This window comes from Charadrius vociferus, unplaced genomic scaffold (genome assembly GCF_000708025.1).
Source record: "Charadrius vociferus isolate BGI_N301 unplaced genomic scaffold, ASM70802v2 scaffold514, whole genome shotgun sequence".
Classification (NCBI taxonomy): domain Eukaryota; kingdom Metazoa; phylum Chordata; class Aves; order Charadriiformes; family Charadriidae; genus Charadrius; species Charadrius vociferus.
Window position 1 is genome coordinate 2,035,158 of NW_009648118.1, and position 25,634 is coordinate 2,060,791.

Consider the following 25,634-nt stretch of genomic DNA (forward strand, 5'->3'; position numbering starts at 1 on the left):
AAGAGCATAAACAAAATAATTTGCAACAGATGGAATGAAAGTACATTTTGACAAACACCAAGTTACCATGTTGTGGTTGTACAACCTTTGACCCTTCCATATTTTTACATGACAGCTGCAGGTGATATAAAACTTTCCTGAATAAAAATTGTACATACGAGAAAAAGTAAAGCTTTGTATTTTATAAATGGTGCTTAACACAAGCGTCACAGCTTAGCAGGGGGGAAAAAAAGGGTGGTTCCTTGTACTGTGAAAGCTTCTTGCATGCTTGCAACTTCTTTTGAGCCTGAATGATAAAAGCATGATATTATGAACACATTGTCTTGTGTTTGCTGATTTTAGAATCATAGAATGGTTTGGGGACCTTAAAGATCTTCTAGTTCCACCCCCCCTGCCGTGGGCAGGGACACCTTCCGCTAAACCAGTTTACTGAAAGCCCCTATCCAACCTGGCCTTGAACACCTCCAGGGATGGGACAGCCACAGCTTCTCTGGGCAACCTGGGCCAGTGCCTCACCACCCTCACAGTCAAGAATTTCTTCCTAATAAATCTGCCTAATCTTCCTAATCTAAATCTGTCCTCTTTCAGTTTAAAACTGTTACCCCTGGTCCTATCACTACACTCCCTGATAAGGAGTCCCTCCCCAGCTTTCCTGTAGCCCCTTTAGGTACCAGAAAGGTCTATAAGGTCTCCCCGGAGCCTTCTCTTCTCCAGGCTGAACAACCCCAACTCTCTCAGCCTGTCCTCACAGCAGAGGTGCTCCAGCCCTCGGATCATCTTCTTCGCCCTCCTCTGGACTTGCTCCAACAGGCCCATGTCCTTCTTATGTTGGGGGTCTCAGAGCAGAGGGGCAGAATCACCTCCCTCGACCTGCTGGCCGTGCTGCTTTGATGCAGCCCAGGGTAAAATTGGTTTTCTGGACTGCAAGTGCACATTGCCTGGTCATATTCAGTTTTTCATCCACCAAGTCCTTATCGGCAGGGCTGCTCTCAATCCACTTATCGCCCAGCCTATATCCATGTTTGGGATTGCCCAAAGCTGTTAAACTTCTGTCAGATAAAATTCCTGAGGAAGTAATCAGCTAAAAGTGCTAATACGATGGGAGCAAAGACCACTGATTTCTTGTGGTTGCTATTTCTCCTAAACATCCACAAAAGATATAAGATGGATTTAATACAACTGCCTGTTTTTACCTTTCTTATGTTGATTTAAGTGAGGAACAGCATTTTATCCTTTATACATACTTTTGTCAAAAAACTGATTAAAGGGTAATTAATGATCATTGCTGTATTTTGCTTCACTTTTGTGCAAACTCTCCCAAGAGCAGCAAATCTGAATAAAATTTGTCTGAACAGCCAGGTTGTCACTGGCCACGTTAAGGCCTATGACATTTGACAGTTTTCAATATCGGATGTATCCAACGGGTCTAAGAAAGACTTTTCTCTCTTCCTTTTGTACTTATATGACTTCCATTTATATACTCTTTGGGAGTCTTCTATTTAGTATGTTTATTCTTGCAAAATCATTGTGATGATGGGTAGCCTATAGACTTCTTGAATAACACAAATTTCTGACTTGATGCTGTATATAATTCTTGTTTAACTGAACCACAACCATCCATTTTAGCCATCTAGTCTTTGTTTAAAGACTTCAAGTGATGGAGAATCTACTTGTAACCCTCAATAAATTGTTTAAACGGTTAATAAATCCAAGTTTAAAATGCTATGCTTTTTCTCCCACTTTCTAAATTCAGAGCCCACCCACTGAGTAACAATCGATTAAGAGTTGAGTCACGCTATGAACAGGTATCTCCCTCCTTGCAAAAGTCGTTAATAAGATTCCCAGTAAAAATGACTTGCTGAATGATTTTGAATTTTTGAATGACTCTCAGTGTAGGTTACTCATGAGAAATTTATTGTAATTATTAAATATTTGAAATATGAAGAAGTATGAAGTTAATTAGTTGATGTAATGTAATTAGTAAAGAGAAATACTGCCAGGTAAACTGATTCCAAATACTACACCAGAAGTTAATTATTCAGAAGAAGCGTGTGACTTCCTCTCAGTGATTAGTCTTCAAAAGGAAGTTGATGGTGTTAATATTTATATTGTGGAATGTAAAACTCCTTTTACTGCTTTTGTTCAATAGATCCTTAAGATTTCACTTCTTCCAGAAGCATTCCTTTAAGCATACTCATTTATTAAACTTTTTGGAAGAGCCAACGTAGAAGGAGGGCAAACACTCAAAGCGAATTGCATTTTAAAGCATTCTTTGATGTGTTCATCTGGCTCTAAAAAGTTTATATATAAAGTGATTTTTTCTAACCAAGTCACTGAGATCATGTGCTTCTGAGTGCCTTCCAATTTAGCTAAAAAATACTGGCGTGTATCAAACAAGATTCTTTATCCTTTTTTTCTTGTTCCCTTTGGCTTTGTACTGTTTGTTACTTTGGTTTTGGTTGGTTGTTGTTTTTTTTTTAGTAGATTTCTTTTTATTTTATCACATCTAACATGTAACTTCTAGTCTGAGTGATTATGTTTTATTTCTGAGTCAGTTGAGTCAGTCATGCTCTCTCTATACCTCTGAAGCCTAAGAGATTTAGGCTCTGAGTCAGGAAAGCACGGGAATATATAGCTGAATATGATGCTGAGAGCAATTTCCCGGATCAGAGCAGTGAAAGGGACTGGATGATCCTTTGTTATTTTTGGTCTATTTTTATTTCAGAAGTGTTGTGTTAGGCACAGAATTGCCGTCTTCTCCTTCTTATGTTGCAATTTAGTCTTGATAACTGCAACTTCTCAGTAACATTCCTGCCCAGTGACTCATAGCAGATGTAAGCCTCAACTCTACAGAATTTAATAGCAAAAACAATCGCAGCCTGGGAAGGGCTCTGGAATTCTTTGCATCAGCTTAAGAAGATTTAACAACTTTGAGTTCTGTCCAGAGGGTAAAGGTAAACATTTTAGGTACCTGTGAGGGAAGAAAGAAGAATTTGGGGTAATTGCTGTAGTTATGGTTTAAAAGTAATATGTTTTTGAAGGCCATATAACTGGTGCAATGTTGCGAACGATGTATGAATGTTTTAGCAGGATCTAGCTATTTTGCTACAATGTCTAGTTAGTTAATAAACCTCATATTCAAATCTGTAGTTTCTAAATTTATGATAATGTATGGCTGTATGAACAAGGCTGCTTTTTAAGCCTAAAAGTACATAAAATCATGAATTATTGTCCATTTTTCAGATAAGGAAAATGGGGCAATTTTTGTAAGACTACCTAATTAAAACAAAGCAAAATTTGTGCCTGAATTTAATCATTAACACCAGTTTGAATTTTAAGAAAGCAAACAAAAATCTTTCAAGTCATTATCTGTCCTTTTGGCAGATTCTCTCTTATTGTATTTATTAGCAATGTAATTCTTATTGACACTGTACAAACAGAAATAGGTATCTGAATTCCATCTAGCTGGCTGTTTCCAGAATTCAAGAACAAGAAAACAGTTCAACATTTTCATGCACAGAGTTTCTCTAGTGTCATCAAATCTATTTAGTAACTTGTTATTGAAATACTTGGAAAAACATAAAATTTATGGAAAATTTGAACATAGGATTGATTGAGTAGCCTGTAAAGAAGGCCCAGGCACAGAGAAGGAAAAAGGTATCTTTCTAGAATTTTTATTCCATAGCTTTGGAGAAATCTTTCTGCACAGCTGTGGAAGTGCACATTCCAGGTGTAATCTTTGAATAGTAAATGAATAACCTCCTATGGATATGGTTTGAGGTTTCACAAGAGTTGCCCTTAAACTTCAATTTTATTAAAACAAAAAGTGATTCTTTTTTTTTCAGCTGTTAAGGGCTTATATTTGCAGCTTGAAAATATTACACTAAGTTTCTCTTGCTCCCTCATGATGTGTGATAATCCATGTCTACTGTATGAGATTAAGATTTTCCTGGAAACAGACCACCCCACACAAATTTGGGATTTTTTTGTCTTTGTTAAACCAACACAGGTGTTATAACAAAAGTCTTGGAACTCTCTCAGCACATATTAATTCTTTGGATTCACTAGCATCAACAACACAAAAATATTTGCGAAGTTATGCATTTGTTTTTATTTGTGACATGGATTAAGATTTGTATTTTTTTTTGCTTTTTTTTTTGAGTGAATGCTTTTATTTCATTGTGCATGAATGTTTATTAGTGGTTGTATTCTCCCCCTACATTTTTCATTATTTTACCCTCCATGTACATTTCTGGATAATGCATTTTGAATAACTATATAACAACCAGGGTAAATATTTAAATGAGTGGAGAAATGATTTTAAGAAACTGACTTTCAGAGCAGCCTTCCCAGAGCAAGGCTTTAAGCTTCCCTTGAACAGAACTTTAGCTTTACATATTACCAAAGAGCATGGATGTACACTTTCAGAGAACTGTTACTAATACAACCTTTTCTGAAACTTTTTGTAGGAAATGTGAAAAACTAAGTAAACAGTTACCCACATTAATTCCAAGACTGAACCTTTTGATTCAGTTAGCGTATGCAAAGCACTTTGAATGTATATGGGGCTCGACCCTATTAAACACTTTTCTTTTCACTGTAGGGTTGACCACTTGGTGAATCTCACGTGACTGAAACTGTGGGATCAGATAAGCTACGGGAGTTTATACCTGCTGAGAAATTGTCTCAAAGGTACAAGGTACTGCCCCTTCCAGGATCAGCACGGCTCACTGTCCTCTGCCTTGTCTGGGTCTCCCTGCTGGGCAGGGAAAGGAGCAGAGCAACACCATTGGGTCTGCCATTTCCTTTCAGAGCTTGAGTGTTCATGTCTCTTCCTAGTCTTCTTGACCTTTCTCCTTTTTTTGGGAGGACAACAGCACAAAGATTTTTGTCCCCCTAACAGTTGTTCCTGCTTCAGGTCCACTCTGTGGTTTATTTTTCCCATGTCCTCTCTGTTTCAGTGTCTTCCCTGATTCTGACTGACAGGTCTGCGACATGGAGCTTTCAGTTGCTCCCTCTTTATATGCCTCATAATTCTCTTAGGATCATAGTGAGCTCATATTGTGAGTGACTACAAGATCAATAATCCATCTTGGGCTTACTGTCCGAACTCCTTCCTAAAAAATTAAACCCCAGGATTAAAATATCTTGAGCAATGTATTTAAATCATCACATTTAGCATTTTATTTATAAGACTATTCCTATATTTCGGTATGTCTTTTAAATATATCTAACTTCAGTGCTAAAGCTGATACACGCAAAGTTGTTTTCCAAGTGCAGCCCTTATGAAGTTCCCCACAACAGGATCATGCTTTAGAAAGAGGCACCCTTTAAATAGAAAGGTGACTTCATCTGAAGATGACAAACCAAACCAACTGCACACTCAGCACACTCCACACTCAGCTCTTCATTCCTTTTGTGCAGCTTGCTCATAGTAGTAGCTCACAGGTGCCGCAAGGGAGGTGATCTGCCCTGATTGTGCCTCTTAGTCAGGGTTTTTTTGTTTTTTTTTTTACTAACTTAAATGTCTCTGAACAGTATGTAAGTTTTACTTCATACTCTTTTTTTAAAAAAAACAAAAACAAAACTGTAGTTGTAAAGCTGTGCAACCCATTTGAAATTGATTGCAGTATTCAGGCATTCACAGTCAGTGAAATCATGATAGAACAGTTTGAATATTAAGACTAATGTGAGGGAGAACAGCGTGCTTTTATAATGAAAATAACAGAGAATGAAGCAGAACAGTTAAATATGAATCTTCTGGTGAGAAAAATATAGTCCCTTCTCTCCTAGAAAGCATATTTAAGATATGCATGGAGTCAGGACAGCAATTATCAGAGACAGATCATTTGCGGGTTGTCCATATAACCAATGCACTCTTTGGTCACTCCTCCTACAGCGTCATTGCAACAGATGGCAACAGCTGCTTTCAAAACAGTGGTGGATGCAATAGCCATAATTACTACTGTCATCAGGTGAAAGTGTGTGTTTTACCATGGCAGAAGCTTCTGAAATCTAAATTAATAAGAGAATTCAATGCCAGGCAATTCTTCCAGATTCCCCCCTCCGCCTCCATTTTTAAGGCTGAAATTCATAGGATTCCCCACTTCAGACAGTAGCAGAACTTGTTGCATTGCCTTATGTTTCTAATTCAAATTATATAACATTTATTTGGTTAGCATGAAGATCAACTTACAACTTAAAATTCAGAAATTTCATGGCACAGAAATAACTTAGGCAAAGATTTTCAGTTCACACTTTCTACTCAAGGAACATTTTATAGATAGATAGTTTTTAATGGATTCCTTTGGAATCCTTAGATAGACATGAGCTTAGTATAGTGCTTTACAGCTTAATGGTTGATGTTGCATGTCTCAAAAATGCTCTGTACTCACTGGGTACAGAGTACCCTCAACACCTTGGATCTGCATCAGTCCAGTGCAAGTAGTGGTATAACGAGTTTTATACAGATATATTTGGGACTCACAACTCTGCTTTCAAACCAGCAAAACTCAGAACTAAAAATAAAAAAAAACCTGTTGCTTACCTAAATAAGATGACTAAGTTAAAAAAAAGCCTCCTAAGTATTTTATAGGTAGGTGTTGAAAAACTGAAATTTGGCTGGGCTGTAGTTGGTTCTGTTGCAGGAGGTTTTCAGAGATGATTGGTGAAAATAAAAGTTGGACTTGTCTAATTTTACAAGAACTTAAAAACATACTTAACATAAGCACCTTGCTTATCTTTGTACAGTAAAAAGCACAGTCTGCCAAAGTTTCAGTGGTCTTTTATATTAATTCCTGTAGAAACATGAGTGGAACGTTCCATAAAGTTGGTGTTTCAGTAAGCACATGCTGAAATTGAATCATTAATCTCTATTACAGGTCTCATGCTTTGTCTGACCACAAATGTTTTAACATATAGTTAGCTGATTTAGTGTAATAAGTAGAAAAAGCAGAGTGGACACATATTTTGGTTTAAACAGGCGTTAGCTTATGCTAAATGAAAATATTTTAAGTTAAAAAAAAAAAGAAAAAGAAACATTCCTCAGCTGATAGCTTGCAGCAGTTTAACTAATCAATTTAGAATTGGTTAATGCATAATCTATTTTAGTAATTGGAGGCCTTGGCTGAAAAGCACACATCTACCTTACAGAAAATTGTGAAGTTATATCAGCTAATGTTTGGAAGGCAGTGAGATACAATGGTGATTGTTTTGGCATATAAAATAGTTTTTATATGAAATAATGGGATTTAAAGTGCTGTGGGTCATACAGGTATGCATAGCTATCATTCGAAAGATGCCATCTTTGTCACCATTAGAATAAAAGCTGATAACTCTTATGCATTTTTCCCCAAAATTACTCTATAGGAGTAAAATTATCTCCATCCTCTCCTGTCACACAGGAGTTGCACAAATCTTCTTTAATTCAAGGACAACTAGCCCGATTCAGATTTTAATTACCTGAATATAACAGAGAGCTTTCTCCCAACTTTAAAGGGCAAGAAGGAATATTGTCCTGCTTTTCAGAGCATTTTAAAATGCCATTTTGCTTTTGTCTTGTTTCACAGTGAAATGTGTGGATTTGAATCTTGAATAGCTGTCCTAAAATACATGGAGGGCTCTGATATAAAGTGGCCTAAAAGGATAAATTCTGTTTTTACTGGATTTTGGAGCTGTACTTGATCATAATATTTTAGATATTTGTAATGAAACCTAAATATACATTGTATTTACAATATGTAAGAAAATAATTATAGCATAAGTAGATTATTTTTAATAAAATTTAAAATATCAGGCGTAAATAATTCTTTTTAATGTTTGTTAACTAGTATTTAATTTGCTTCTCTACTTCACAGCTTCCAAAGAATGAAGATTTTGATAATGATTGATTTTGTCCTTGCAGCTAGCTTGATGGATGCCATTGGCAGCTCTGTAAGTTCTAGTAATTAAATTTGCCTATAGAGTTTCTTCTAAATATTTCATACCTTGTCCTCCATAGCACTTACAGTGTATCTAACTACATGGGATGGCAGAATCTTTGATGGAAGAGATTAGAATTCAGAACAAAACTGAAAGACTGGGGAAATAACATCAAATTATGGTCAGTGGGGACAGGTTTCCAATAAGGAAAGAGGAAACTAATGCATAAACATACAATGGAAGATAAATGACTGGGCAGTAGCACTGAAGAAAGTAATTCAGTCAGTTTGTTACTGGATCCAACAAGAAATAGGAGGCGATAGAGTATCTTTGCTAAAAAAGGTATCCTATGATGCATTGACAGGCACATTGTACAGAAGGCACACAAGACAGTTATACTGCCATTCAGGGGTAATGCTAACTCAGAATAACACCTTTTGTTTTGAGCAGCATACTTACAGAAAGGCAAAGCCCAGGAACTCCTAAAGTGATGGCTGCAGCAGTAGTTCTGGTCATTGACACTCAGGAAGCAGTTTTTCTATCCTTTTCTACCTTGCCCACTTGCCATACAAATTTTTCTCAAATAAGATCCACAGCTTCATGTGAGCTTCACATTCAGAAACAATGATCAAAGCTGCTTCACTTCCAGCTCCCAAAACCTTCTGCCTCTCCAACAAAAACCCTAACACAATCACACTTACTCCACTGCTTAAAATACATCTAACCTCACCGGTCATGTACTGCCTGTCTTGGCTGTCCTTCCTAGTTTGATATTCGGGTCCTAACTAGCAGGGACCTGGGAGATTGAATTGTTCATTCATAATTGCGTAGGTGGAAGTGGTTGCTGAATTTACTGCTAGGTGAGCATCATTGTTTGTGGCTTACATTGTCTTATGGAAGCCTTTTGTTCAGATAAGTAGCTCTGTAGGAGCAGAATAGGAAGCACCTGCCTCTGTAAGCACTTCTGCTCAGCAGAGAAAAATATTACTAATTTTTATAGAAGCCTACTGAGAAAAAGGCATTACAGTGAAATACATTTGCTATCTTTTGATTTTTCATTTGGAGTATTACGGACTTTAGCTGACCCTGTGACTAAAAACTGGGAACATTCTGAAACTTTCTCTAAGTTTTCACATTTTAGTCTCATTAAAACACTAACTTCAACAGAGATTTTTTGGAGCTCATCTAAATTCTAAAAATATATGAAATAACACCTCAAGTAAACAGTTTGTATTTTTATAGTTTTCATAAAGTATTCTGAATCTAATTTATAGCATCAATTTTAATGGAATGTCACTAGCTGCTAATAATTCACACAATAATGAAATAAAGATTGTGAATGCACATTAATTGCAGCAGCTGGTTAAATGTGGGACCACATGTCCAAGAGCAGAGCTGTCAGCAGTTGTTAGATAATTGCTCCTCAATGTGTAGAACAAGCAGTTGCTTCACTGAAACAGACAGAACAGGTTATGTTCAGTCTGGTTTCAGTCAGTGGGCACCACTATCCACTGGAGACAGTACCACGCAAATTCACTTTTTTTGTGTGTATTTCAACATCATAATAGTTTAACTTTGGTCCGTATCTAACAAAAGGAATAGCAATATGTTACACCTGCTGATTCTTAAAACACTAACTTACATTTTGCTTCTGTTTACCTTCTGTTTGCTTCTGGTTTAACTCCAATGATTTTAAAAGAGTTATTCCATGAAAGAGGGTAGTAGTACATTAAGAGAACCATCTGAAAACGTGCAGATCTAAAAGCCACATTGATCCACCGAGAAGTTACATGGCTAACTTGTGATTGTCCTATGGGAAAAACAGGTGGGGAATTCCAAATACGAGAATTGTGGTTTTGCTGTCCAGTATAATGGGATTTTTCTGGAGTTGACAGAAAGAGACCTCAGTGAGGAGGCTGAGTTGGAGAGAAAGCAAAGTATCGGATACCAGTACCTTTCATATGTAGGTTACTTTCTATTTCTGCTCAGTCACTTCTTTCTTATGGTGTAGTTATTCAGTATGGCTGTTGCTTTCTTGACTGCCACTTACTATTTACCAGCACTGTGACCTTAAATCCTTTTAATCAGAAAATTGCTGTGTGTCATGTAGATACGTTACTGTTCACCCCAAAATAACTCTATTGTCTGTAAAGCAGATGAGAATCAGCTCAGTGTTAGTTTTTCATTTTCATGAAGTAATTCACAATTTTTAAGTAAACAGAAAGAAAATATCAATTTAAAATGCAAAGCTAAGGATAATATTTAGAGGCATAGCCTGTTGCAACCATGTTTAATTTGATTTAAAGGAAAGGACCTTTTATGGTGGTATATGAAGTAGTGTCATACTAACTTTTATATACCAAGTTTTTCTAAGGTACGATAATAGTTTTTGAGAAATTCTGTACTTTTACTACGTAATTTAATCCCAGTAGGAGAACGGCTTTTAGCAGTATGAATAGGTGAAGTGATAGATGCGTTGTAACTACACCTGAAAGAAACACACTTAGCAGCCTGTAGCTGCCTCTCCTCAGACACCCAGGCTCATGCTCTCTCCAGAACTCAAACTAGCTCTTTGTGGCCCAGACCTTGCCACGTGTTAAAGAGACTACCCACCTGAAGTCTGGCCTATGAAACTGCAAGGGGCTGGCAACTGGGGCCACCATTTCCAGGATCACCCAGGTCTTTTCCTAAGGTGTTTTACCATGTTCTCCAAGGTTGCAAGTACTGAGTTAAGATTGATACAGGCTCACCTTCTCAATATATAAACACTGCAGTAAAACCGGTAAGCGTGGCATGGTGGCTCCTTTATCACTCTTAACTTAATGTGATTAGGATTAATATTTGATGTGACTGTTAACATGGGTTTTTTTGACAGCTTTGCTTCTATAGTTAGCATTAGCTTGTCAGGGTGAGCATGAAAATATTTTTTTTTATTATTTATTCACTCTTTCTCAACACACCGATGCAGCAATCCGGTTCTCAATAATTTTCTGTATACACTTGGGGCTAGTCTGAGAATTTGCAGGGACCTGTCAAGGAAGCCTCTTCTGAATTTCCCAATGTAACTCAGCTTTTGTGAAGGATTTATATGAAGCTACAGATACAAGTTGAGACAACCACCCTGGAAAGGCTGCATAATCGTGCATCCTTTCTTTGTAATATGCAATATGTCACACGTTTACCAGTGCTTGTGGTCAAAAAACATCCCTCTAAGCCACTGTTGCAAGTTTGTTCTGTATGTGCATGTATTTTAAGTATTTTCTTCTCTTCTTTCCTGCTAGAAGAAAAGGAGGATGTGCTAGGGATCTCGTATAGATGTCACAACTGAAAAAGATTTTCAAGGGAGTATTGTTAAATAAATAAGGACTCTAGGGATATTAGGTCACCGTCTGCTTTGTTTATTCTTCTAAAACTGTTAGTGTTTGGTAAACATGCCTCTTACTTTACAGCTCCTCCTTGTGGTCAAGCGTCTTAATGGCTTCTCAGGACCTCGTAGCAAGCAGAGAGCTGGAGTCTGCAGACACACTGCTGTCAAAGCAGCCTGACAGGGGCAGCCCAAACCCAGAGAGGCAGTTCAGCCTTTTCCTCTCGAACAGATCACTGACGAACTGCCTAGTCCTGCCACATGTATATTCCCCATTCTTTTATGCCACCATGTGTATTAGATTGCAGTTGAGTTAATTCAGAAATACTTAAAGCAGAGGCCTGTGTTCAGGATTGTGCTGCAAAGCCTGATCATCAAATTTTTCAGTCTGACTAAACATTGCAGGCAAATGGAACATCATGGCTGGGAACCATTTCAATGAACTCATGGACATAGATTCTTTTATCTTCAAATACTCTCTTGAAATGTTTCTAATTCATTTGTCTATTTGTTGAAAGTGAATTGCATCTTCTCTAGTGAAAAAGGGGCCTGCAACGCTTATTTCTATCAGAAATAACAGGTCATAGTCATGACGCAGTTTATATGGATGTTCCTTGACAGTAGCAGAAGTTCCTCTGCTTTTTAACTAGTACCAAAAATTAATTATGAATAAAATCTGCATGTAGTAGGGTCATAAAATGCAGATTTTCATTAATACTGTTAGTTTAATTCACAAAGTTTATTCTTGAAGTTCTGGTGAATGGTACTGCCAGAAAAGTCAGTCTAACCAGATCTGTGTTTGTGCTGCATAGAAACTTACAGAATGGTACCAGCTTTTCGGAGAGAAAAAAAAAAATAATTGCTGCAGCAGGAAAGTGACAAGAAACATTTTGGTGGGAGTGTTCACAGAAAATAGGTGAAGCCTGAGCCTGCTACAAATGAAAGTATGTGGATGCCACTGGAGGTGCACATCAGTACGCTGCTTCAGATACAGTTCTATAGTTCAGTGTAATAGGGCAATGTTCTAAGGTATCAGCTCTTCCACATGGATGGCAACTGCTACAGGTCTGCATCTTTAGCTCACGTAAATAATGTTGCCCTATGAATAAGGTTGCCCCAATTTAGAACTACTGCCTATTTGATCTTGCATATCAGATTTCCAAAAGGTTGCCCTCTGGTTTTGCTTGTACAGTGCTAGTTGTGCTCTCGTGCAAGCACCATAGCTACTCAACTCTGTTTGCTCGTATAAAATTGCAGACACAATATTACTGATGCAAAACCTCATGTCACATTTGTAAAATGTATCATAAAACCCCAAAGGCTTTTTTCCTTATGTTGAAATAAAATTTGTTTAATATCTATTTGAAACTGTACAGGCTGTTTTAATTTAAGTTCCCTAGATTGGGTTCTGTTCATTTTGGCTATTTTACCAGAGTCATTAATCTAAAAAAAATTATTTATTGCTCTGCATACATTCAGCGTGTCAGAGTTTGGAACAGTTATTCCAGCTCTCCTGTCACATATCCGTGTTTGCACCAGGGTGAAATGAGCGCTAGGTATCACCATATCAGAATCGCCACATTTCTCACCACTCTGCATGGCAAAATTAAGTGTACAAGTCACAGCACAATATTGACTTTAAGTTTTTAACTTTTATTTTTCATGCCTATTTGCAACTTAGGGACTACTTATTTTAGCATGCCAAAAATGAGCTTGAAACTTTACGATATTTATGTTGGCGATGTTAAGATTCTTATCATAATAAGTGTGTAATCTAAAAGCATTTGAAAAATGCACAATATGTATCAATGCAGACTGTGCTTCTTTAAAACTCTGGAATTTTAGAACCTTCACAATGTTAGTAGCAGTTCTCACTGGGTAGTAAATCATTGTACGTGGCAGGTGATATAGAATAAGCAATTTTTATGGTATGGTCTGTACTATAGTGTTTTTCCCTAAAGTCCCCTCTGCCTGTTTGCAGTGGGAGCTGGTAGTTACCACAATTAAAGAGAAGGTCTCTTTGCAAAGCAGGTATATGTTTGGACACTCTGTAATATACCAAATAGTTTTAAATAGAGGTAGCAGGAGGAAGTCAACATAGCTACTGTAGGAAATTGTGACCAAAATGTTTTAATCAAGTTAAATTTTATTTATGGTTTTTTTGGTTGTTTTTTTGTGTCACATGTTAAACATGACAAAAAATTGTTGATTTTACAATAAGACATGTTTTCCTCACTAGGATCTACAAAACTGTTTTCAAGAGCAGATACGACTGCAGGGCCAGGTGAGACTTCTGGAACATCGTGTGAAACAGCAGCAATTAAAAATTACACGGCTTTTAGAGAAGAAAGAGATTCAGTACAGTGACAGAGGAGATGAAAACAGTGTCATTGACTTGGGAGGAAAAAGACAGTATTCAGGTTAGAAATGAAGCTATTCTTTTCATTTCCATTCATTGTAATGATACCCAGAAGCTTTGGCACAATTGGGCCCATTGACTCATTGTTTTAAAAGCTTATAGAAAATGGTTTGTTTAAAACACAGTGTTCAGCTCTAACCTAGGCCTGCTGCTGCAGGGAAAAATTGTTTATGTTACACTATATAAATAAAATCAGAATTGAAGTGGTTTATTGATTTATTAATAGCACATAATTAAAAAAACAATACGTGAACAATAAGTTCACAATAAATGTCAGCAATACAACAGATACAAGCCAATAATACATGTTCACAAAATGTTAATAAACAGTTACAGATTTCTAAACACACTTCTTTGACTAATCTCAAAAAGTTCTAACCCACAAGGTCAGTTCACATTCACACATTCACAGGGTTGCATGGGTTACAAGCACGCACCGACTCTGTCCCAATCTGTAAGGTCCCTGAGACATCCGTATTTACACACATAAACCTGGCATAATGACATCTGCATCTCACTTTAATAATATTCTGTACGTTGCACCATTTTGACTGAGTTTGGTTCAGCTCAGGACATCACAGCTTCTAAAATACTGGCTTCAAGTTGTTTTTGTAATCTCACCAGCATTGTGGTGGTGATCCAGTCCCTCTGGAGTGGAAGAAGGCTAAGTGTGTTAGCCCGTAGTAGCTGGAGTAAGGCCCAAACTCTTAAAATAATAAAACACCATCCAAACCAATAGTTGGATTGAAAATACAATTTGGGGATCTGATTCTTGGATGGTGCTTGTTTCTAGTTGTCCAGTGCTAGAGAGTCTTAACTTCTATGATTTTTAATAGCCTTGTTTGAATATACTTGTGGTGTTTGTGCTGCTGGAAGAAATGACAACATGCAACAAAGCATCAAATATAGTAAAATGAAATTAAAAGCAGTTGTAAGTCTGACTTTAAATTTTAGCTGTATATTTATTTATGTATGCAGCATCCTGGAATACTTTTTTTACTATTATGGCTGACTCCTTTGTTACTGGAAAACATTATTAAAGCCACATTTAGCTGAAAGGTATTTGTCCTTTCTCAGCATATGCCTCAGTTTATGTTCTTAAAATGTGATTCTAAATAAGAGATCTAAGTTGTTCTGATTTCTGATTATTTTTTTTTTCCATTATTTTTTCACTTTCCTTATAGCTTGGAAAATGCTTGATACTACATTATTTTATTCAAACTGCTGCAGCATTTTAATGTCAACAGAGCTGGCTAATTTGGGGTTAGATAGTGAGGGAGAAATTCCACACTGTATACACCTGCTAAAAATTAAAATATGCTTAAGTGTTTTGCTAATCTACTAAGAAAATGACGGACAAGAAAAGCTATTTTCTATAAGCAAATCAAACATTCTCTAGAAAGACAAATTAGTTGTTATTTAAATTATGCTTCCTATTAGAGTTTATTCAAATCCTGGCATAGCTATTTGTTTTCAGTATAAAATGTTTATTTTCTGTCTAATCTTCACTGACACTTTCGCTGAGAAGAAATATAATAGTTCAGAAAGTTCCTAACTGGCCTGGAAGTTCAGCCAACACGTTCATAAATTTTTCAGGGAAAATCGTACAGTTAATCAGCCCTACCTCTGCCAGGAAAAACAGAAATGTTGAAAATTATACGTCTTTCCTGTATGACTGCTTGATGGTAGATTACATATAAACAAAGAGCTCCTTTCATTTCTTAACTCCTAAAGGAAAAAAGATAACATTATACAATTACATTGCTGTTATATTTTCACGAGCTCTGAATTTTGTCATTGCTGTAAATGCTGATTCGTCATTAACACCAATGGAGACCAGACTCTACATGGTATCAAGCCAAAGTGGTATCATTTTACACATACACTGCACTTTTTGAGAGTAGTTTTTCATATATTTTTGCACCTCTTTGGTACAAGGGACAAGAGAATCAGGCCCAGCAATTCTTTCCCTTTTCTAACACTGATTATTCCATAGTCTCACATAGAAGTAAATGTTTGTTTTTAAAGTTACTCTGTGTTTTATATGTAGAGAAGTTATATGATTGTAACAAGATTCTAATGTGGATTATGCCATTGTAAATTAAAAGTGACACCACTTAAACCAGAGGAATTATTTTGCTAGTCAAATGAAAACAAAAATGATAGTATTTTATGGTAGAAAAATATTCTTTTAAAGAAATGTCAAAATAATTACATCCAGTAAAGTTTTAAAGCAACACAAATACAAGTAAATGTGCAAAACTCATAAAAATGTATTTGCAGAGGTATTTCCTTTGTATTAGCCTGTTTCATATGTAACTCATATAACATGACGTGATTTCTGTTATTGACTTGATTTCTGATTTTGCCAGTAAGTATTGGACTAAAAAACCTGTCCAATGAATTTTTTATGAACAGATTGTGCAGAAATCTACAGTGACGGCCATAAGCAAAGTGGATTTTATAAGATGAAACCTATGCAGAGTCCTACTGAATTCCTTGCTTTCTGTGACATGTCTGAAGGGGGTGGTTGGACTGTTTTTCAGAGGCGTTCTGATGGCAGCCAGAATTTTGATAGGTAGGTACTAGACTTAGTCATTAAAACGGGAAACAAAGTGGATAAACATTAAACCAGATGGAGCTAAGTTAAATCTTAACTTCAGAATTATATGAATAAGTTGTTATCTCAGATAAACAGGAGGAATGGTTATTCTGTGGAACAGCATCCAGATGAGATACAACTTCTGGCTCTGTCTCTCTAGATGTCTCTCTAGAGGAGACATCTCTTCTAGTCTTTTTCTGACAGCTCGTGCATTTTACATGAGGACACTTCAATATCAAGCGCATTAACAATTGTTGGAGCAAGAGCTCTTAATGACAAGTAAAGGACCGCCCTGGCTTTTTCAAATAGTGAAAATCTAAAAAAGTAAAAATGTAAGCAATCTGCTTGAACTGAAAGACCATCAGCAACAAGTATGAGGGAAACCCACCACAGAGTAATTTGTAGCTCATGATAAAATGCCTCCAGGAGAGACAAGATGGGTGAGAACTTGATTTGTGGACATGTAACCTCCTTGCCTTTGCCAAGACTCAAGCGTTTTTGGGAAATGTCCAGAAGTGAAATTTTTGGTGCTGTGAGACTTCAATATAAAAACCACAAATATTTGCAACAAGAAGTTCTTTAGAACCTCCACTTTGCCCAATTTGCTTTTCACATATCTGCATCCTTCTGTTGAATTGTGTCTTACCTGTGTTCATAATTACTGTAGCTACCTTTACAATACCCTCAGGAAATAAAGAAGCACTCCCCGGAGAGCATGAAAAACTGCAGTCCAGCTGAGAAAACTTTGCTGTTTTTATTTTATAAAATACAGTCAGACAAACTACAGAAGCAATCTGTAGCAGTTTACAATTGTTACCACCACGCACTGCCCATTCTTCGTCCTTGCCAGAGACTACCAGCTACTTAAGTCACCGAGGCTGCTTTCTCTCGTGGCTTCCTGTCCTCAGCCTAGTACTTTCACCCATTGGTTGAAGTATGGTTGCTTCTCATCAAGGAAATAGATCATATTTGTGTCCCTGTTAGAACATGTCGTGAAACCAAAACCACTGAGAATGTGTTTCAGAGCCACTATAGAAAGGGAAAAGATTCAATGCTTTCAGTACACACACCAATTCTTGAAACCATGCACCAATATGAGTTCAAAAATTGTTAGAATCAGTCAATAAGTCAAAGTGGGAAACAGCTAGCTAATACCTCAATTTACAAAATTAGACATCCAGCTGCAGGAGTTTCACAACTTAATCAAATCACAGAAAATTATAAGAAACAATTGAAAAATAAATTTAAAAAATTAAAAAATTAATTAAAAAAATAAATTAAAGAAACAATGCTTGTGATACACCTACACGTTCTCTTAGATTCCCTGGATTTAACCAGGAAAAATGTTTTCACTTTGGGTAAATTGTGCTATACCAGAGATTGGACTGAGCAAATGTGTTTTCTTCTGATCTTAAAATCTGTTCATCTTAAACCACCTTGAATGTACCCCTTAGCAATACTCTTTGGACTGGGATTCAGTGACCAGTATAGTGGTAGTGTGGGATTCAGCATTTCACATATGAAAAACAGAAATAGTTATGTGAATATCAGCAATTTAAATAAGCTAATAGAGTCTCAAATATTTGTTTATTAATGTTCCGATATATAATGAACCTACAAAGAGTTCAGCAGAGGACGACCAAGATGATCAAGGGCTGGAGCACTTGTCCTCTGAGGACAGGCTAAGGCTTGTTTAGCTTGGAGACGAGATGGCTTCAGCAGAACCTAATAGTAGCCTGCCTGTACCTACAAGGAGGTCACTATGAAAACAGAGCAGTTTGAGAGCTTGTTGAGTAAACAGGCTTTTCACAGTGGTGTCTGGCGGGAGGATGAGAGAAAAAGTACGTAAGTTGAAATAAGAGAGGTTCAGACTGGATATAAGGAAAAACTTTTTCACCATGAGAACAGCCAGCAGGTTGCCCAAAGAGGACGTGCAGTCTCCATCCTTGGAGGTTTTCACAACCTGACTGAACAAGCCCTGAAAAACCTGGTCTGATCTCATGGCTGACCCAGCCTTGAGCAGGACATGGGACTAGATTACCTCCTGAGGTTCTTCCCAATTTGAATTATTCTGTGATGTATGGTTGTATGATAAAAAAAACATTCAAGCAAACTTACTTTTTTGATAAATAAGTAACCTACACTCTTTTCAGAGTCTGGACTGACTATGAAGAAGGCTTTGGAAATTTTGTTTTGGCAAATGGTGAATATTGGCTTGGAAATAAAAATCTTCATTATTTGACTAATCAAGGTAAGATTTGTATTTTTACGTTAGTTTTCTATTGTTTCTGTTTGTTTACTCTTTCTGGTCCGTTTTTTGTTACCCTTTTTGTTAGCTTAAATCCTGAGTTCTGCTGTTAGTCTGCAGGGACTTCGAGTTTCAGAACAAAACACGTTTGAATATATGTTTTCTAACAAAAGGTTCAAAACTGTCATGGGGCCTGTGGCATGCAGAGAGCCCCTGTAAAACAAGGAACAGTAGATGGGAGTATACCTTAAACCAATTGTCTCTGCCCTTCTCACAGTCAGCATCACTAACAGTCTGGAGTCAGTCTGCGCCAATTCATTTAGTCAGGGCTTTACGTGGCTGCGTAGGCTATTACGTGAAGGTAGATCTGGGCCTGTCCTGTTGTTTAGGCTAGTCTTAGAAAGCTATTTCCATCTTCTAATAGTCATTCAGTCTAAGATAACTTCTGCTTTGCTGTAGAATGCTGCATATACAAAACTTACCCATTGACTTAATCAGCTAATTCATGTGGAAATCGATGCCACCAGGATGTGGTCCTAGTTTAACTCTTTTATCTTCAGAGTACAAAAATCTAATTTTCTTGGGTGTATGCTCATTGATTGATTTTCACTACCCTTTCATTGCCACCTCAAATACCTTACTAAAACATAAAGGCCATAAGGCCATTTTTTAAAGATATTTTTTGTCTACAGTTGAAAATCTGTATTGGAATAATTTTAAAATTTTCTAAGCTGAATCAGGTGAATAAAGACAGAGAATAACAAGATATGCTTTAATATGCATAAAGGAAGAAGATAAAACCCCATAAAATATACTGTGATGATAGAGATAAGATTCATGGTAAAAACATAGTATTTTAATCTTCTACTGTAATACTTTGTTCTGCAAAGTAGGGAGATAGACTCGTTTAACCAAAATAATTTGTGTTGTTATTTCTTAAGGGAACTATACTTTAAGAATTGATCTAACTGATTTTGAAGGCGAACGGCGTTTTGCACAGTATGCAAGATTCAGAGTTGCAGATGAAGAGGTAATAAAATACGAAATAATGACTAGAGGTTTTAATGAAAATGTGGATTCTGTAGACAGGCAATAAACATACAGATTCCCTAATTTTCATAAAGGTTTGTGTAGAACCTTATTATCATATTTTCTGTCTTACAAATGCTTGGAAGTTTGAAATATGTAATAATAGTGGTTTACATTGATACATCAGTTTCACACTTTCTGTAAGATGTATGAATCATTTGGTTTAGCAGCCATGGATAAAAGAAGTTTTTCTATTTTTGTTGATATTACAACAATAGTGGTACATGATGTTCTGAACTGTGAATGCGTACTGCAAGCTAACTCTAGTATTGGTTTTATTAAGCCATTTATACATAAGGTTATTGACAAATTTTATGACTGGTAAGCATTATTATCTAGTACACAGTGTTTAAGTGGCATGACATTTCTGAGCATAAAAATAGTAGCAAATGGAACAGATTAGTTTTCTCTTTGTGTTTTCACTCTCTGACATGCTAAAGATCAAAGACATATTGGATTTTTTTTTTTCCTTTCTTCACATTTTTCATTAGCATTCTTATGAGATGAACTGTGGTGAATACTCTGGTACAGCTGGTGATTCCCTTACTGGTGGATTTCATCCTGAAGTAAAATGGTGGGCTGATCATCGAGGAATGAAATTCAGTACTAGAGACAGGGATAATGACAACTATGAAGGGAACTGTGCTGAAGAGGAAAAGGCTGGCTGGTGGTTTAACAGGTATTTTGATTTTCTATCAGTATTGTCAACTATTCTGCTTCATGCGTATTCATACAATAATGCCATGTGGTAGAAAATAGGATTGGCATTGTTTATTATATTTGCAGTCTGCCCTTGACCCCTACCAGAGATCTCAGTGCTGAGACTCACCTTAGAAGGGACAGCACCTACCGCACAGCTCAAGCTGCTCTGTCATAACGGTATTTGCCATAAGATTCAGTCGTCTTTGCTGTCAGCCAGTAAGGAGAAGATAATTCTGCCCCTTTAAGGTAACCAGTTTTTACACAAGTAGGTCATGTAGAGTTTGCAGATGTATCCCTGTTGTACTTCATTCTTGCATTTCAGCTGCATTGCACTAGACCAGATGTGGCAGTACCGCAGAGTATCTGACAAGTTAAGCTAGTGCCGGCTTATTAAGCCTCATTTTTTTCACCTCAGTTCACAGCCTGTCACTCTTGTTATTCCTTCTAAATCAAGATGGGAATGCATCCACTCACTTTCTGTCAGTGAGCATGGCTGGACTGAGAGGAAGATTTTTTAAATAGGGTTCAGTAAAAGTATTTTAAAATACCACTTACAAAATACCAATTCAAAAAGAGAGGATAAAACTGGTAGCCTTAGCACTGCCTGTATAGGTAGCTAAGTTCTTTCCCTTAATTAATTAGATAAATATAGCCATGAAGAGAAACAATGCAATCTAGCTGTGTAATAGAGAGTTTTAAAATACAACTCAGGGAAGTGTACTACTCTCTCGCTGTGATCTCAGTTCACTTGGCAAGAGCTGCCAGGCTGGAACAACTCCATTGTTTCTCTCTGTTGTGTCATCCTTTGTTTCTGTTTTTTAACTCCTCATTTTCCAAATTCTGTTTCCTTAAGTATTCTGTGACCACCTTAGCTGATATGATGTAGCTATTAACTCAATGTTTCACAACTGATTGCTTATTTTAATACATTTTAATATATTTGTATGGATAGTGGGTCAGCAGAATGTTTAAGACATGGAAAAAATCACATGTAGAGAAAGTTTTTTTGCAGTTCTTATGAAAGCTAAGATGTAAATGGAAAAGGCAACTGTGTTGGAGATCCTTTTCCCATTAATTCAGAACTTTTGTGGATTTAGAGGAATATCTAGACCTCAGGTAGCATAAAACTCTGATACCATGCCATGGAGTTCATTAAGAGTGAATAACCAATCACTTTTAGTCAACTGCATAATTTTTTTGTCTTTTAAATTGTTTTTTTTTTTTAAAATACTGGATTGGGCTGGACAAAAGAATGACCCATTTGCAAAAGTAGCTGTACGGCAGAACCCGCCAGTTATTAATACCTTGTAGTTGGTGCTACATAACTACTAAAGATAGCTGACTCCTACCAGGCTACTTCCTATTATGGCTGTGTAGCTCATGCTCTTAAAGTGACAGGCTATCTGGATAATGAAAATGAGTTATGAATAGTGTTATTCCACTGCCTTGCTACTGACTTTTATTATGTTAAGTCTAACATAAAACTGAATACTGCAAAATACTAGAAAATGTCAGTATCCTTAAATCCTACCCAAAAGAACAGTACTGGCACAGAAAGGAAAGCACTCAGAACATTTATTTGTCATGCACAGATTAGCAAACACAGAAGGAATTAGTGCTCTTGGCTGGTTTATATAGGAGCTTCCAGCTATGAAGGAATTTTTTATAGGCAGTATTCTGCTATCTCAACTAATGAAGTACAGAAAAGCCCAGATAATAGGAATACCAAGAGATGTGACACAAGTGGGGCTGCATGGAAGTAGCTCAGATCTAGTTTAAAGTCAGTGGTCTTGCTCCAGCTTGGCACTTGTTATCATGGACTTCTGCAGAAAAGTGGCCTCTCTGCATTCTTTTGCAAGCAAAGCTCTAGAAGAGATTTTTCAGCTTGGATGCAAATCCACAGAGCTGAGTTCACTTTGGTACTACACCCAGGTCATACGCTTTCCTACGTCCAGGGTGTTGCAAAGGTCAGTAGGTTCATAACTGGTAAAAGAAGAGCTAACAGGTCTAGTGGGACATGAGCTTATTATCTCCCCAGTGCTCCCAGTTTTAGTTACACCATGCATGGGTGATCACACTGGATCTGCCAGACATCAAGTTGGGGCCACAGATCTCACAAACTCAGGCTTCCTGCCTCAACAATCATAGCTACAGCCATGTGGGGCCCTACTGGAGTCAGTAAGTCCAGGCAGAATTCAAACAGTTCTTCAGGGAACCAACTCCATCTCTCCACATCCGTCATACGGTTAATATATAATTGAGATAAAATGTCCATGGGTAATTGAGAGTTGACTGTACTTCTTAAACTATTGCAGTGCAGTCTTTTACTTTAAAATTTAGCCTATCAGAAAGAAAGGAGGAACACAGGCTAACTTTAAGGTGTTTATTGACTTGTCAATAATGAATGTTGCTTCAGAATATCATACCAATAATCACATGCCAGTTGTTTCTTCAGTATGTTCAGTTACTTCAGAGCATCCAGTCCGTTACAGAATACTGTATATTTTTGCTATTAGTGCCTCCCAGCACTAGTTAAGAGTTGTTACTGGCTCATGTTGCTGTTGACAAAATCATGGTTTGCCTGCTTCCATCAAAGAAAGTAAAAGAAGGGGTTCAGTTGATCTAGATACCTCTTAGCAATTATGATTCTTCTAATGAAATCTGCGTTTTGATCCAAAGCAGACAGCGTGCTGGCTCAACACGGAATCTGTATGGCTAGAAAGATTCTGTCAGCTCTGACGCAAGTTTGTCATTCTCAAAAACAAAGTCACTTTTCATATCTGCAGTTTATAATCTTTCAGCCAACACATTACCAAAATTGAGCTTAAAAATTGTAAGCAACAAATAAGCATATATATATATATGAGTTTTCCTATGAGGCTTTTATCACAGTTTTTATTTCAGTTCTCAAAAACTGTTGTTAATGAAGTGTAAGCAAAGCCAAAGAGAGTAAGATTTGCCAGTAATAATAAGGTTCCAAATAACCGTAAGGTTCATTTGGACTGTTTTCTGTTTGCATATTTTCTGAAGTCTGCTTTTGAAATCCGTCATGGTATTCGACAGCTAGATACTAACCACACTTAGAACAAAATACTGAAAGGGCAGATAAACCAAGCTGATTCATTACAATGTGCTGCAGAAGAAACAACCATTTTGCTCTCACATAAGGATCTAAACTTCTTGTAGAAACCAAAGGAGTGTCAAGTTATGCTGGTACCTATTCAAGCCTTTTGAGTTTTGCAAGAGGTTTTTCTGTTTGTTTGTTTTAACTACTGTATTTAATAAACTGTAACAGCATTTCTGCTTCAGTGTGTTAAAGAACCAAAAAAAAAAAAAAAGTACTTTGTATAGTCAAATAATATGCCAGTGCCAGTGAATTGGTATACTTACGTTTAATTAGCTGTCAGATCTCATCTATTTCTAAATAGAAGTCCACAGCTGAATAGGCAAACCGATGGTGGTATTCAGTTTTTTGTCATATGAAACACCATGTTGGGTAGCTGCAGAACTTAAGAGGGGCTACTCTGGAACAAGAAAAAGCAGAACAGTGTTTCTTTCCCAGAGTTTTGCATGGTGTGTGCCCTGCTGCCACACATGACCTGAACAACTCTGGAATAATTCTCCACTGAAAGAGATTAGCAGGCAAAACTGAGAGAGCTAGTAATGTCAGAAAACATGTGGAAAGAACAAGAATTTTTGTTTCAAAGAAGCTAAGAGCAGTTGTGCCCTAATTAAACTTTTATTGTTTAGGTGCACTGAAGTCCACAAATGCAAATTTTTGCAGCTGTCAAAATGGGCATTTATCAACATGGCAAAGTTTTTGACTTGTACAGAAACTAGAAATGCTTGCAACTTCTCGACAGGAAGCCTTATTTATTTTTTCCTTTACTTTTCCACCAGGTGTCACTCTGCCAACTTGAACGGTTTGTACTACAAAGGCCCCTACACCGCAAAGACGGACAACGGGATTGTTTGGTACACTTGGCATGGGTGGTGGTATTCTCTGAAATCCGTTGTCATGAAGGTCAGACCAGCAGACTTTGAACCTAATAGTGTTTAAGTATTTTATTAAGGCGATTTATCTGGTTAATCTTTTAGCAAATCAATCCAAATTAAAGCAGATGGGCAGATTTTTGCTTCTCATCTGTGCATTTTTACATCTGGAATAATTCCTCTGCAACCAGTAGTTTTATGAGATGTAAATGAGAAGACAGTCTGGCCTATGAATCTGTAGATACAAATACTAGTGCTAGTATGTGTACAAGATTTTTTTTAAACAGGCAGGCATTCACCTAGGAATAAGGACATCTTCATCAACATGGAGAATTTTTGGCTTCTGCAGTAACTACAAATCCTTTCACCTTTTAAAAAAAACAGTATTGTCACCGTGTCTCAAAAGTGAAAATTAATTGTATGTATTACAACCAAAAAAATGTTTAAATACAAGTGTAAGGCTGGTGTACTCAGTGGATGGAACTTAACATTCTTTGGAATGATTCAAAGCTTTAGAAGTGAGTTGCCTGTCAATTCCTCTGATTTGTTTCTTGTGTGTGTTTTGTACATAGCATAAACTAAAAGTATAAAGAATGAGGCAATGTTTAAATCTGACATTTTGATGGTCAGTAGTTATGCCCTTCTTCTTCTTGGTAACCATTGTCTTTTTTTTTTTTTTTTTTTTTGGCTAACATTTGGTAACAAAACTTGGACTTTAATGTATTGACATTTGGAGTTTACCAAAAGGCTAAGTAACAAAAGCTGCAACTAACTAAAGTGGGCTATGCTTTGAACACAGATTATCATAATACATGTGTAGAGGGAAGTGTATTTCGTGTGCAACTGAAATCATCGTAGAGGTTCTTAGTGCTTGACTCTATAAATTTTTACTGTCTTTATGTATCTGTTAGTCTCCACAACTCTCCAAATTCGAATGCCCTGTTCAATCACTTCAACATGGTTCTGCTTCTAAGCCTATTATCTTCTCCTTTTCCTGTGTCCTTGTCTTGGCTCCCTGGGCTTTCCCCCTTCTCAAGCTGCAGATGTACAAGAAAAATCATAACAGAGACTCTGCCTACCACTGGCTTTTGTGCCTAGCACCACAATAGACTCTAATAGCCAGTAATAACAAGAATCGCTGATTAGTGCTTGCTGCCATGGAACAGATAGGAACACTCTCTACAGAGCTATCTGATGAAATATCCGTTTCTGCTGAGCAGATGCAAATGAAGATTTTAAACAACACATGGATCTGAGCCAAACTTGGGCACTTTTATTTCCCTGCTTTCATAAAATA

At 36.9% G+C, this 25,634-nt stretch overlaps 1 protein-coding gene across 1 annotated transcript; it reads left to right on the forward strand.

Annotated features, from left to right (window-relative positions):
• The first annotated feature begins 2,871 nt into the window (after positions 1-2,871).
• FGL1 (fibrinogen-like 1) lies at positions 2,872-24,776 on the forward strand. Its single transcript, XM_009883910.1, has 8 exons — positions 2,872-2,954; positions 7,857-7,932; positions 13,524-13,704; positions 16,122-16,281; positions 18,459-18,556; positions 19,495-19,583; positions 20,134-20,321; positions 24,245-24,776. Exons 2-8 carry the CDS (start codon positions 7,867-7,869, stop codon positions 24,402-24,404), a joined length of 942 nt encoding a protein of 313 aa, XP_009882212.1. The 5' UTR covers positions 2,872-2,954; positions 7,857-7,866; the 3' UTR covers positions 24,405-24,776.
• Positions 24,777-25,634: the final 858 nt, after the last annotated feature.